This window comes from Temnothorax curvispinosus, unplaced genomic scaffold (assembly GCF_003070985.1).
Source record: "Temnothorax curvispinosus isolate PA1 unplaced genomic scaffold, ASM307098v1 QBEX01010307.1, whole genome shotgun sequence".
Lineage (NCBI taxonomy): Eukaryota > Metazoa > Arthropoda > Insecta > Hymenoptera > Formicidae > Temnothorax > Temnothorax curvispinosus.
In genome coordinates, this window is record NW_020220087.1 from 196,763 (window position 1) to 209,584 (window position 12,822).

General features: G+C 41.1%; 2 protein-coding genes across 2 annotated transcripts; one reads left to right on the forward strand and one right to left on the reverse strand.

Annotated features, from left to right (window-relative positions):
• Positions 1-17: 17 nt before the first annotated feature.
• LOC112460044 (akirin-2) lies at positions 18-2,534 on the reverse strand (the record flags this gene model as incomplete). Its single annotated transcript, XM_025024474.1, has 2 exons — positions 1,902-2,534; positions 18-304 (listed from the first exon to the last, which is right to left on the reverse strand). Coding segments are annotated over exons 1-2 (477 nt in total), but the record flags the coding sequence as incomplete, so codon positions are not given.
• A 2,015-nt stretch (positions 2,535-4,549) lies between these two features.
• LOC112460043 (leucine-rich repeat protein soc-2 homolog) lies at positions 4,550-7,492 on the forward strand. Its single transcript, XM_025024473.1, has one exon. The coding sequence runs from the start codon at positions 4,972-4,974 to the stop codon at positions 6,820-6,822; it is 1,851 nt and encodes a 616-aa protein (XP_024880241.1). The 5' UTR covers positions 4,550-4,971; the 3' UTR covers positions 6,823-7,492.
• Positions 7,493-12,822: the final 5,330 nt, after the last annotated feature.

Consider the following 12,822-nt stretch of genomic DNA (forward strand, 5'->3'; position numbering starts at 1 on the left):
TAATAATTGATATATATCTCTAATACAATAATCCCAACGTAAACGTAAGAAAGTAGATTCGCATATTTCTTAATTAAAAGATGTAAATGATTAAAAGATTCTACCTGTCTAAATGTGAAAAGTGGTTTTTCCTTTCCGCTAGTGTTATGACTAAAAAGAGTTAAAGAAGAGCCAGATGGGCCAGAAGGACTGGAAGGTCCCTCCATGTCCGATGAATCGCCACTGTTGGTCTGGGGATGAAAGTGCAATTGTTTACGTCGCTGCAATCTGCGGATTTCTTCTCTGATGTTGGCTGCCATCTTTTCTGTATAAACAAATGTGCAATAACATATATATAGTGTATATACATATAGATAGTATTTATATTAAATATATAAATTAACTCTCAGCAGAATGACAATTAGCACAAAGAATGTTTATCTGTTTATAAATATTGTATTTGTAAATAATAATATCAAAAACAACTTCTTGTCCTTTTGGCAATGAAAAAGATAACAAAATGATGTAAGGAAATATTTAAATTTGAAAATTGGAATATTTACCCAAATAAATACTGGTGAGAGTTAAAATTTCAAGCTTTCCAATAAAACTTAAGAGCTCGTTCTTTTATTCCTCTCACATTTAATTTATATTAACATATCTATCAACATAATAACATGAAGAATCTTATATATAACACAACCTAATTGCAAAATAAATTTGTAAAATATTTTAATCCCTTTTTTTGAACATTTTAAATATAGTATCGTCCAATCGGTGTCTAAATAATTTGTTGTCCAAATAAAATAACTATATAATATTATATAAAAAAAATATATTACATTATAATATAATAACCATGCCATTCAGGTACGTCGCACGCTACACAATAACGTCTGATAAGATTTGGATCACAATTTAAATTACACGCGTATAGCTTTCCGTTTTTGTAAGCGCGCTTGTAATAATTTAATTTTGCAACAACTTGCCGCCGCGCCGTCGCGCGATTGGATTACTTATCGCTTCTCTCACAATTTACTATCTGCCCATTCCGCTCGCGGCTTATTTATTTTACGCCTCATTGTCAGCTGGCACAGTTCTAACGGGCTCATTTCGTTTCTCCCGACCGCGGTTTTCGTGCTTTCCGCCGATTCGTTCCACAGGTTTAACGACTTTAGCCCGCGGCGCGTACCCGAACAATGCTCATATTCCCCTGTGATTCCCCATCTTTAACATACTCCTAATCGCCCAATCATGTCTCTCGGGCATCCGCACTGACAAGGCGGACGTCAGCGATAACTCTTCTTCAAAAACGAAACATCACTTTCAATATATATCTATATATACGTACATACATACACACATGGATCTTTAGAGTGCCGCGTTACCATATACATATATGCCTATACATTATGTCTTGTTGCGCGTGCATGGAAAGTAGAAAACGCGTCTCCCCGGGCGCAGCTCCGCGCGTTTCCTCTCGCAGGAAAAATCGCGGAGGATGGGAAGAAAAAAAAAGAAAAAGGGTGAGACGAAAACCCGAATCCCCCGAGCGCGTCCGTTACAACATTACCATATGATTTACATGCCCCCTCCCCCATCTTCCCCCCTTGAGTATGGACTCTGCGAATACGGGTTTTAAATCGCTAGAGCTTAGCCGCCCCTACTCGCCGTCTCTCTTTCGCCCGCTCCTTCCTCCTATCTCTTCACGCCCCTTCAAGCTCATTCCCTCGTACGCAATGAAGAAGCGTGCAAAGGAGAAAGAGAGATAGAGAAGGGAGCGAGAGAGAAAGAGAGAAAGAGAACGGCAGGAAGGCACGGGGGAGAGGAGGGCGAGAGACAGAGATAAACACACGGGGAAACGCGACGGGTGCGACGGAGAGCGGGAGAGAAAAAATGGCCGTAGCCTGCGGTGTAATTACCAGGCGTCAATTTGCTGGCTATCTCGCCGAACGGCGACGGTTTCTGCGGCAGCGGGCCGCCGCGCGGCGACGACGCGGACGCGCCCGGCGACGCGCACGACATCGGCATGCACCTCCGTCGCTTGCTGGGCCGGCCGTGGCTGTGCACCGGGTCGAACTCCAAGGACCTCTTGAGCGTGGCGCACGCCATGGTGCTACTGCTGTCGGCGCTGGTGGCGCGGCGTTCTCGGGCTTAAAGCTTACCGTGGGTCGGGTCCCCCCGCGTGCGCGAGAGGCGAGAGTGCGACTGACTGGACTGACACCCAACACCCAGTCGGGCACGGGCCGTGGCCCCCCCCCCTGAGGGGGGTGGTAGGGGGGAGGGAGGGGCACGGGGCCGTCGACGGCGGGCGGCCGTGAGAGGGGGGACGGGCGCCGCGTCTCGCGTGACACCACGAGTCTTCGTTCCAACGGCGTGATACGGACACGGCGAGAGGGTTCCTCGTGGACGCACGGCTTCTCGAAATCTGATCGGCTCGCTCGACTTCACGGACAGAACCGTAGCTGGTGTACGCGCGCGCGCGCGCGCATGAGAACAACGTCGATCGACGCGCAACTTCCACCGACAAAACAAATACTGCGCTCAACGCGATGGCAATATGGCCGTCGTTTCTGGTTATGCGTAGAGTCTCTATATATAGAGACTCTATAGGCCTAGTTTACACCGATCACTTGATACGCGTATTAAATAGTAAATAACTAGTAAATAAGTCTGATTATTGGCTGATCAGTTCAAATATACTATTTGATACGCGTATCAAGAGATCGGTGTAAACTAGGCCATAGTCTCTGAGTTTCCTTGACTCTAGATGCTCGAGTCCCTGTTTAGGTTTAGGTTGCTTATACCAAAAATTGCCTTTTGACACGGGCGAGGACCAATCGCGCCACATCCAACCACGTCCTACGCGCATTTAGGGTGCATCCCCATGGAGAGAGAAATAGCGGAACGGAACTAAAACGGAATTCAGATTGGTTAATCTCCAGGTGGGGGCTTTCAAAATGGGATATTGGCCAATCAAAGAAATTTCGTTTTAGGGCCCAGGGGATTGATCATGTATCTTTTCCCCTAGGACGGAAACGTGAAAAGTTTATCTCTTTCTATTCAACACCAATAGAAAGAGATAGTTACATGAAACTTTTCACTTTTCACGTTTCCGCTCTAAGGAAAAAGTTACATGATCGCTACCCAGACACACACTTCTGCACAACGCATAGCGTAAGCATAAGAAAATTGATTGGTCCATACACATGTGCATAAGGAAATAGACCAATAAATTTTCTTATGCTTATGCTGGGTCTACAATGCGAGTCGCAAAGTCGTGAGTCGCAAGAATTGACTAATCACAGTCGAATTTGAGGAGAATAATCGACTGTGATTGGTCAATTCTTGCGACTCACGACTTTACGACTTGCATTGTAGACCCAGCATTACGCATTATGCGTTGTGCAGAAGCGTGTGCTCCCCGCTTTAATTCCGTTCCGTTATTTCTTTCTCCACGGGGATGCACCCTTAAGGTGGAAGCACATAAAATTGCAGAAGCCATGAGCAGAATGCAGAAGCCATATGCGCATGCGCTGTGATATCTGTAGAGCTCTACAAATACCATAGCGCATGCGCATATGGCTTCTGCATTCTGCTCAAGGCTCCTGCAATTTTATGTGCTTCCACCTTTAGCATCCCCTTGGCGACATCAGTCGCAACGTGTAGACTTATCGTAGAGGAGTATTCGGGGAGACGCTATTAACGCTATAAACGCAAACGCTATGAACTTCGTTCGAAGAGCTAATAGCGCGACAGCGATAGCAAGCTCCCCGAACGCAGCTTAAGCGCCAATAGTATTTCGTGCCTCATCTCAAAAATAATAGCGAAAATAGCGCGAGTGATGACGTCACGCTGCCTTTACAGTGACGTCATCATCGTATATCACAGCGCCACAAAGCGTCTCCTCGAACAGTTTTGGACGATAATTGTGCTAATAGCGTGCTCCCCGAATGCACCCCAAGCGTCACTCTGTATGCGTAGTGGAGGGGGAAATCCGCTGGCGTGCGCGGGCGGCTGGCTCGAAATTCGAAATCGCAGCACTGCTGCTCGCTGTTTGACGCTTGACGTGTCCTGTCTGAATCCATTGCAGCTTCAGCCTTTACTTGGGGTGCATTCGGGGAGCACGCTATTAGCACAATTATCGTCCAAAATTGTTCGAGGAGACGCTTTGTGGCGCTGTGATATACGATGATGACGTCACTGTAAAGGCAGCGTGACGTCATCACTCGCGCTATTTTCGCTATTATTTTCGAGGTGAGGCACGAAATACTATTGGCGCTTAAGCTGCGTTCGGGGAGCTTGCTATCGCTGTCGCGCTATTGGCTCTTCGAACGAAGTTCATAGCGTTTGCGTTTATAGCGTTAATAGCGTCTCCCCGAATGCACCCTTGCACTCGAGTTGATTTCTCTTTTTCTCTCCAACGTGAAAAGAAAAAGAGAAAAGACCTTGCAAATGAATTTTGCAAAAAGTTGAAAATAATAGATATAATATATATAAAGCACGTAATTAACGTGCGGAGTACAGAGTACATTCGCGCATGCGCCGTACGTAATAAAATACGGAGCGCAAAGGCCACTCCGCAAGTCCGCGCTCCACAGTCCGCACAGTCAGCACAGTTCGTAGTGTTCGTATACACCGATAATGTTGATATTCACGGTTTTCGTGGTCGAGCGTTAATTTTAACGCGGACGTGTCTAATCGCGTGCGGGCGCGGCACGATGTCACAGTGAAGAGCGGCACCGGTCATATTTTCAGGACCTCGGGGAGAACTCGTTCGGGAAAGGCGGACGTGCATGCATGAGTGCGAGCGTGCGTGCATGCATGCGTACGTGCGTGCGCGTTCGTTCGTGCGGGCGTGCGTACGTGCGAATCTCCTCTCCCCTACGCATCGCCGTCGCATCCTCGTCGCGTCGGGTCGCGTCGCGTCGTACCTCGTACTCGTACGTCGTACGGCGGCGGACGCGCGGTAGAGAGGACGGATTGTAGGTTATGAAAAAATCGCGCAAACACTGGACGAGCGTGAGTAACATATCGACAGTGTGCCTGTTGAAGACGAGGCGTAATCGCGCGACCAGTCTCGGGGACGACAGTCTGTTGAGCTTAAACATGAAGGAGCAGGACATACCCGAGTACCTGGAGGGCTGCGGGCTGTCGGCCTGCACGGCCAGCAGCGACATATCCGAGGACGTGGAGTTTCAGATGATGCGCGAGAGCAAGGAGAAGAAGTTCTTCACCGCGTCGTCCCTCGGCAGCAGCAGCAGCAGCCTGGTCGACTCGAAGAAGATCGTCATGGTCAAGCATCCGGACTCGAACAAGCCGAAACCCACCACCAAGAGGGGCAAGCCGATCCGGGCGGAGCTGGACGTGACCAAGGAGTTTGTTCGCTGCCGGGAGGAGTGCGTGAAGCGGCTGGACCTGAGCAAGGCCAGCATCACGAATCTGCCGAGTTCCGTGAAGGAGCTCAAGCACCTGCGGGAGTTCTATCTCTACGGCAACAAGCTGGTGACCCTGCCGCCCGAGATCGGCTACCTGGCGAATCTGGAGACGCTGGCGCTGAACGAGAACTCGCTCACCAGTCTGCCCAACACCCTGGAGAACCTGACGTCGCTGCGCGTGCTGGATCTCAGGCACAACAAGCTCAACGAGATTCCGGACGTGGTGTACAAGCTCACGTCGCTCACCACGCTCTTCCTGCGCTTCAACCGCGTCAGGTACGTCAGCGACAACATACGCAACCTGACGAATCTCACCATGCTGAGCTTTCGGGAGAACAAGATCAAGGAACTGCCCACGGGGATAGGGGAGCTGGTCAATCTCATCACCTTTGACGTATCGCACAACCACTTGGAGCATCTGCCTGTGGAAATTGGCAAATGCGTGCAGTTGTCCACCTTGGACGTGCAGCACAATGAGCTCCTCGACCTGCCGGACTCGATCGGCAATCTGGTGTCGCTGACGAGACTGGGTATCCGATACAATAGATTGTCGAATATCCCGAAATCGTTGGCGAACTGTAAGATGATGGACGAGTTCAGCGTCGAGGGCAATCAGGTGTCGCATCTGCCGGACGGTTTGCTGGCGAGTCTGTCGGGTCTCACGACGATCACCCTGTCCAGGAACAACTTCACCTCATATCCAGCGGGTGGCCCGGCTCAGTTCGCGAATGCCTATTCCATCAACGTCGAGCACAATCAGATCGACAAGATACCCTATGGCATTTTCTCGCGGTCCAAGCACCTCACGAAGCTGAACATGAAGGAGAATCAGCTCAACGCCCTGCCGCTGGACATCGGTTCGTGGGTGACCATGGTCGAGTTGAACCTTGGCACAAATCAGCTGCTGAAGCTCCCGGATGACATACAGTGCCTGCAGAGTCTGGAGATACTGATACTCTCCAACAATCAGCTGAGACGTATCCCGACCACCATAGTGAATCTGCACAAGCTGCGGGTGCTCGACCTGGAGGAGAACCGCATCGACATGCTGCCGAATGAGATTGGCCTGATGACTGAGTTGCAGAAGCTGATCCTCCAGTCGAATCAGATTACCGTGTTGCCGCGCACAATCGGACACCTGAAGAACCTCACGTATCTCAGCGTGGGTGAGAACAATCTGAGTTACGTGCCGGAGGAGGTCGGCACCCTGGAGAATCTTGATGCGCTCTACCTCAACGACAACCCGGGCCTGCACAATCTGCCGTTCGAGCTGGCGTTGTGCAAGAATCTCAATATTATGGATATTGACAACTGTCCGTTGTCACACATACCAGCGGAGATATTAGCCGGTGGCCCGTCATTGGTGATTCAATTTTTGAAGATGCAGGGGCCCTATCGACCGTAATTATTTTATTAAGGTTGTTGTGTTTTACATGTGGTGCAGAGTCACGTGGATGTCGATTCTTAATCATGAAAGGCAGAGAAGGGGAGGGAGAGAGAGAATTAAGAAGAAATTGTTCAATGACATACGAGAGAAATGTATTTATAATAATCGACCATATACGTATGTCGATTTAAATTCTCATTCTAATGATCTCATTTTAAATATATAACGAAGTAATGAAAATAAACGCTACCACATTATATTGTATACAACGAATCACACAGATTATTTTGTTTCAATATTGTAAGGAAAAATATTAAAATATCTCAGACTGCAGGAAAAATGAAGTAACGTGTAATGTAAAGATAACACGACAGATAACAATTTTATTAAATCATGTAAATTATGAAAGATATAAACCGTATTATATATTTTATATTTGCACTTTTAGTTCACGTTTTATATTTTATCAAAACATATGATTCGATGTTGATGAGAACGAAACTTATACAGTATTGCTAAAAAAATACTGTATAAAAGTATGTTTTTACACAGTGCAATAAATCGTTTTTTTTTCTTGATATACATGAAACGTAACAGTTCCACTTGATATATTAATGTCTTAAGTTTGTTTACTAAAAATATTTATTTTACATTTGTTACAAACATATTATGCATATTGTATTTTTATTGCTAACAATCGGTTTAATACTTAAAATAATTCCACGTTTTAATATTGCTCTTGATAATAAATTAATTATCTTATTAGACCACAGAAAGTATTTTACGAAGCAGATGACTGTCATAAGAGATATTTTAATGCGTATATTGCAATTATTTTTTAGAACTTATTGTTAGTAAATTACATGTAACAAGTTACTGTTATATTCCATGTTTATTGAAAAAGTTAAACAGTTTAGAAATATTTTAAATCATAATTATCTTAAACAACAAAATTACGCGACAGAACACGTGATCTCACGAAAGAATATAATAAATGTCCTCTGTCATATAAATACAAAGAAACAAGATAAGATTTTTAATCTACTAAATGATAAGTGTTAAGAATCGGCATCAGTGACATTTGCTATATTAAGAATTTTGGTTAAAACTTCGTAAAAAGGTGAAAAAAGATATTTCACTAAAATATTTAAATCAGGAATTGTGATTGCGAAACGATATACGTAAATTTACACACTTTCTCATTCTCCAATGTCGTATACGCGGTATACTGTTTCTCATTTGTTCATACAATATACAATATAGATGTAAGCTCTTCCATAGAAAATCACTCTATTACAGAAAACTATAGCTTTATCAAAAATTCCATACCGATAATGAAGATTACACTGATATGCCTGTATAGATAAGAATTTATATAAAGAAAGAGAAAAAAACAACAATGACCTATGCGTATGAAGCAAACGGTGTACAGACGTCCAGAATTTGAGATTTACTTTTATTATGTAATTTTACAATAACGAACAACGATTATGCGTTTCGTCGAGATTCACAGAGTAAGTGTAAGGTGAACTCTATGTGCAATTATTCCTATACAAAGTAGCGCGAAATTTCTCACGGTAATCCGCATCTCTCTCTCTCTTTCTCTCTTTCTCTCTGTTTAAATTAGATAAATATAGATATATGCTGGAAAAAGGGGGAGTATCCGAGCGTGAAATGCATATTACGGTTTGCAGATCATCAAAGAAATTTTCGATGCGACAAAGTGGTATTGGACAAGGAAAATGATGACGGTGAAGATATCCTGTAATTGTACAAAACGGACGGAAATAACGCGGAGATCCTACTCTATTTCATTCATACATTTTGCGCGACAATTAAAGCAACGAATTTGTTCCAGGATGTGCTTTCATTAGATTAAAGAGATTGCGCTGCCAAGTGTAAGCATAAAAAAAAAATAGAAAGAGGCAGGAGACACATTGAGTATTTTCCTGAGATTATATTTTGCTAAGTTCCATAAAAAAGCGATCGATTTTACGGCTAAATTTCATCTCTTTTTCTTTCTTCCCCCTTCTCTCTCACATCAACGTTGTTCTGCTTTTGTCTTCGCACAAAGAAATAGTGCCAATGTAATTATAACGTTACATGTATTATATATCCGTAAATATATTTGTATGCGCGTTCTATTATTAATTACAAAATAAGTATTATCGTATGTATGTCACATAGATAGGCTCGCATTTAACGATGTGCCTACAGATCTTACGAATCTTGAGGTCTTCTAAGATCTTTATGGCTTATCGATTTCTTCATTCTGAGTAGTCCTTTCACTTGTGTATATGTTACTGAATTGTATTTCTCTATATATGTTAAGTGGCGTAGCCGTGTAACATGTACAGGCTACCGCGCGTCATAACTTAGCGACTGTAATTAGCTAATTCGTCCTCGTTACATCATTTATAACGTCTTATGGCTTACTTAAATGTCGAGTCTTCGTTATCGTACATTTCAACGCTACACGCGATTGTGTAATTTAATTAAATTAATTTAATTAGAATTTAACGCTTCTTCGGTAGGAGGTATAGTTTTATTTAATATTAAATATGCGAACGTGATCGGAATTATCGCACGCTTCGTTAATAACTATCGCAAACTGAATCGTAATAATTACTTTTTGATACGTGTTCAATCGTAAATCAGGAATGTCCGTGATCTCTCTGTTAACGCGCGATATACGCGAGAATATACATTCGCCGAGGATGATTTGCGAAATTAGAGAACGGCTTACGCGTATGCCTTTCAGCATTGTTTGCAAATGCTAGATCATTCAGTGACCGCCGACATATCAATTATCAACGCGTTCTATAATAATCAGCTAACGTTTTGGTACTGTGAAAACCTCCGTGTACCGTAACTGAGGGTATTAATTCCGCGAAAAAGGAAACGTCTGCCATGTCAGAGTAATCTTTACTGTCCGTGAATAGGCAATAGGTATATCTTGTAAAAAAAAAGAAAAAATAATTGCAACTACTATGGCTGTGTAATAAAATTTTTATTCAAGTGCTGCAATTATCCCTATAATATCAATTAATAGTCGTTATCACGTATTCTTTTTTTCTTTGTATATCATAAATTTCAAGCCCTTATTTTCTATTGCGCAGCAGTTTTAGCTAGAAAGGGACATTTTCTTCGATGTCTATTGAAAGCCGCTCGATAATCAATTATACATGTATGTTATCCTGATTTTTTTTCTTCGATCTTCGACGTGACGAAATTTGAAATGAAACAGTTACCATTGTAATTTGTAATTTACCAATTCCATCGTTATTCGAATAAGCGATGAATTAACTAAAGACTCTCGATATTAAAATTAACGAGTAATTAGGAAAAGTGGGCTTTGAGATTGAGTCAACGGTTAACAGCTGGATGCACCCTGTTGTTTAAAACCAGGTCCGTTTTTTAATTCATTGTATTTTGTGTATCATTGTCTCGATTATATCAACCACCGTCGTTTCAAAAACCATTTCAATTTCCGGTGTCTTTTCCAAGGTTTCAGCTCAATTAATCACGTTCTCTGGACTTGTTTTAGTGAGTGGATTTTACTTCTCTTTGCCAGTTAGTCCCAATTTCTATTTTGATTCATTTCTATTTCGAATATTTTGCAGACTATGAATATTAGCAGAATTTGTCTGATATTTTTTTTTTTGAAAATTACATTATCTTTGTATACTTAATTTTTAAATACTCACCTTATGCTCGTCGGAGAGTTTAAAATTATTCAATTCATCTATTACCACTCAAAGTAGAGCCAAAACATATGACTTATAATTTGTATTAAATCATTAATTAAATGTTACGTAACGTTAACTCATGCACAATTAACTGCGTTTGACTCGAAGCTCATTTTTTTCTTTTTTTTTTTGCTTCCTCATAGAGGAAGCTTTGTGATGGTGTTTTACTCATTAATTCTATCGTTATTTTATTAGATGCGTTTCGTGATCTATTATCAATTATACAATCCATTATCCGTTATTTATTATTGTGCAAATTGTCAATCCTGCACATGACGATACTTGAATCTGGATTTGGAACTCAACAAATTCTCCGTTCGAAAACGAAGTTAACAGAAATATTTCTCCGCACTGAGGTTCAATGCGTGACAAATTTTGTTTCTATATATGATTATACACTTTATATATGTGTGTCTATTTGTATGCTACAGTATGTATCGAATTTTTCTGAAAGAGCGGAATACGCACCTCGCAAAAATCACGATGAGATTCGTCTCTTGACTTTCCATCTTAAAGTAAGAACCTTTGTCGCTGAAAGATCATCGTATGTAAAATACATTAATTTGCAAGTTCTTTCCATTAGATTATACCCCATACAGCACAGATTATTGCAGAAAACTTCAAGAAAGGTTCCAAATCACTTGAAACCTTGAACTTTGAAACCTTTCTGGAAGCTTTTTGCAACAATCTGTGCTGTATGGGACATACCTATACACGGTTCGACGTTGTCGGGCTGCGAATTAAAAGTGATCAATGATGAACTCGTTGGTGAGTCTCGTTTTACAAAGACTATATTACCTTGTAATCTGTTACGACGATATGAGCGATGCGACACGCTTGCGTGGGGGGGGGGGGGGGGGAAAAGACACTGTAAAACTTATTTAGTACAACTTAAAAATGCGAACGTTGCGAAAGTTCTTGCTAATTAATGAGTATGTCAGATATTTTAAGTCTGAAAGTGAAAACTTCTTTCATTGTATATTATGTAGGATAAACGTTGCGACACACATATATTCACTCACACACATACACATAACACGGTCGCCATGAGCTCCCACTTACGCGAACTATTAATAGTGAAATGCGTCTTATCGAAGACGTAAACGGTTCATCGATATTAGACAAAAGATTTTCTTTTTTTAAAGTATGACGTAATTCACTTGACGTTATGTAATGTTATGTATAGAAACAGTGCGCGCGTACACCGTGCGCGTTATCTGGAATGGAAATCTTTGAATTTTAGTAATAATGTAGTTCCGTATATCTATTGCTTTTAATGTATTTTACACGTTACGTGTTGTCTATATAATTACAGAGATGTGCGTCAATGCTTTTGTAATGTTTTTCATGCACTGTGCATCTCGATTATTAAGTTGATTTATTGTTGCAAAATGTTAAATGAAGGAGTTAAGTGAAAATATTAAACTACGCGGTATCAATATATATATATATATATATATATATATATATATATATATATATATATATATATAGGTCCAGAGGTATATTCCGGGACTGTTTACGTTTTTTGAAATGTACAGTCCTGGAATATAACGATATCAAAAATAAAAGTCCCGGAACATACTTCCGGACCTACATATATATATATATCAATATATATATATATATATATATATATATATGTATCAATACATATATATATGTGCGTACATATATTTTAATATATATATAAATTAAAATATTCAAATTAAAAAAAAAACGAAAATAAATAAATTAAAAAGAAATATTTAAATTTCTAAAATCTTAGCATTCTCAAGTTTCTCAAACAAGAAAGGTTTTCGAAAAAATATAATAAAAACATACGAACATTAGTATGTTCTACATTTAAAAAGTACAATTTTAAAAAATATGTTAGATTGATTATACGTTAATGTTTTTAAGATATTATCTGAGCGATCGTGACGCGGCGATTGTTTAACAAATTAGTCTTTAGATATTGTAATGAAAGTCTTTTGCATGTGGAAAATTCATCAAGCCATTCACATGTAAGTTGCCAAGATCGCTGATATGGTATAATCCATTGCGATAAACTGTTAAACAGTTAAAAAAAAAAGAAGCAAAAATTGATAAACACGGCACATAGTCCACGTGGTTTGCAAGCGATAAATTTACTGTGACGTTTGCAAACGCTCAGTACACTATTCCGAGAAAATAAATGCTTGTCGAATAGTCTATTGCGCAACACACGATATTGTGTTAATTGTGTACAATTCCAAGAATGTAATATTAAATGTAATTCAATGTACAT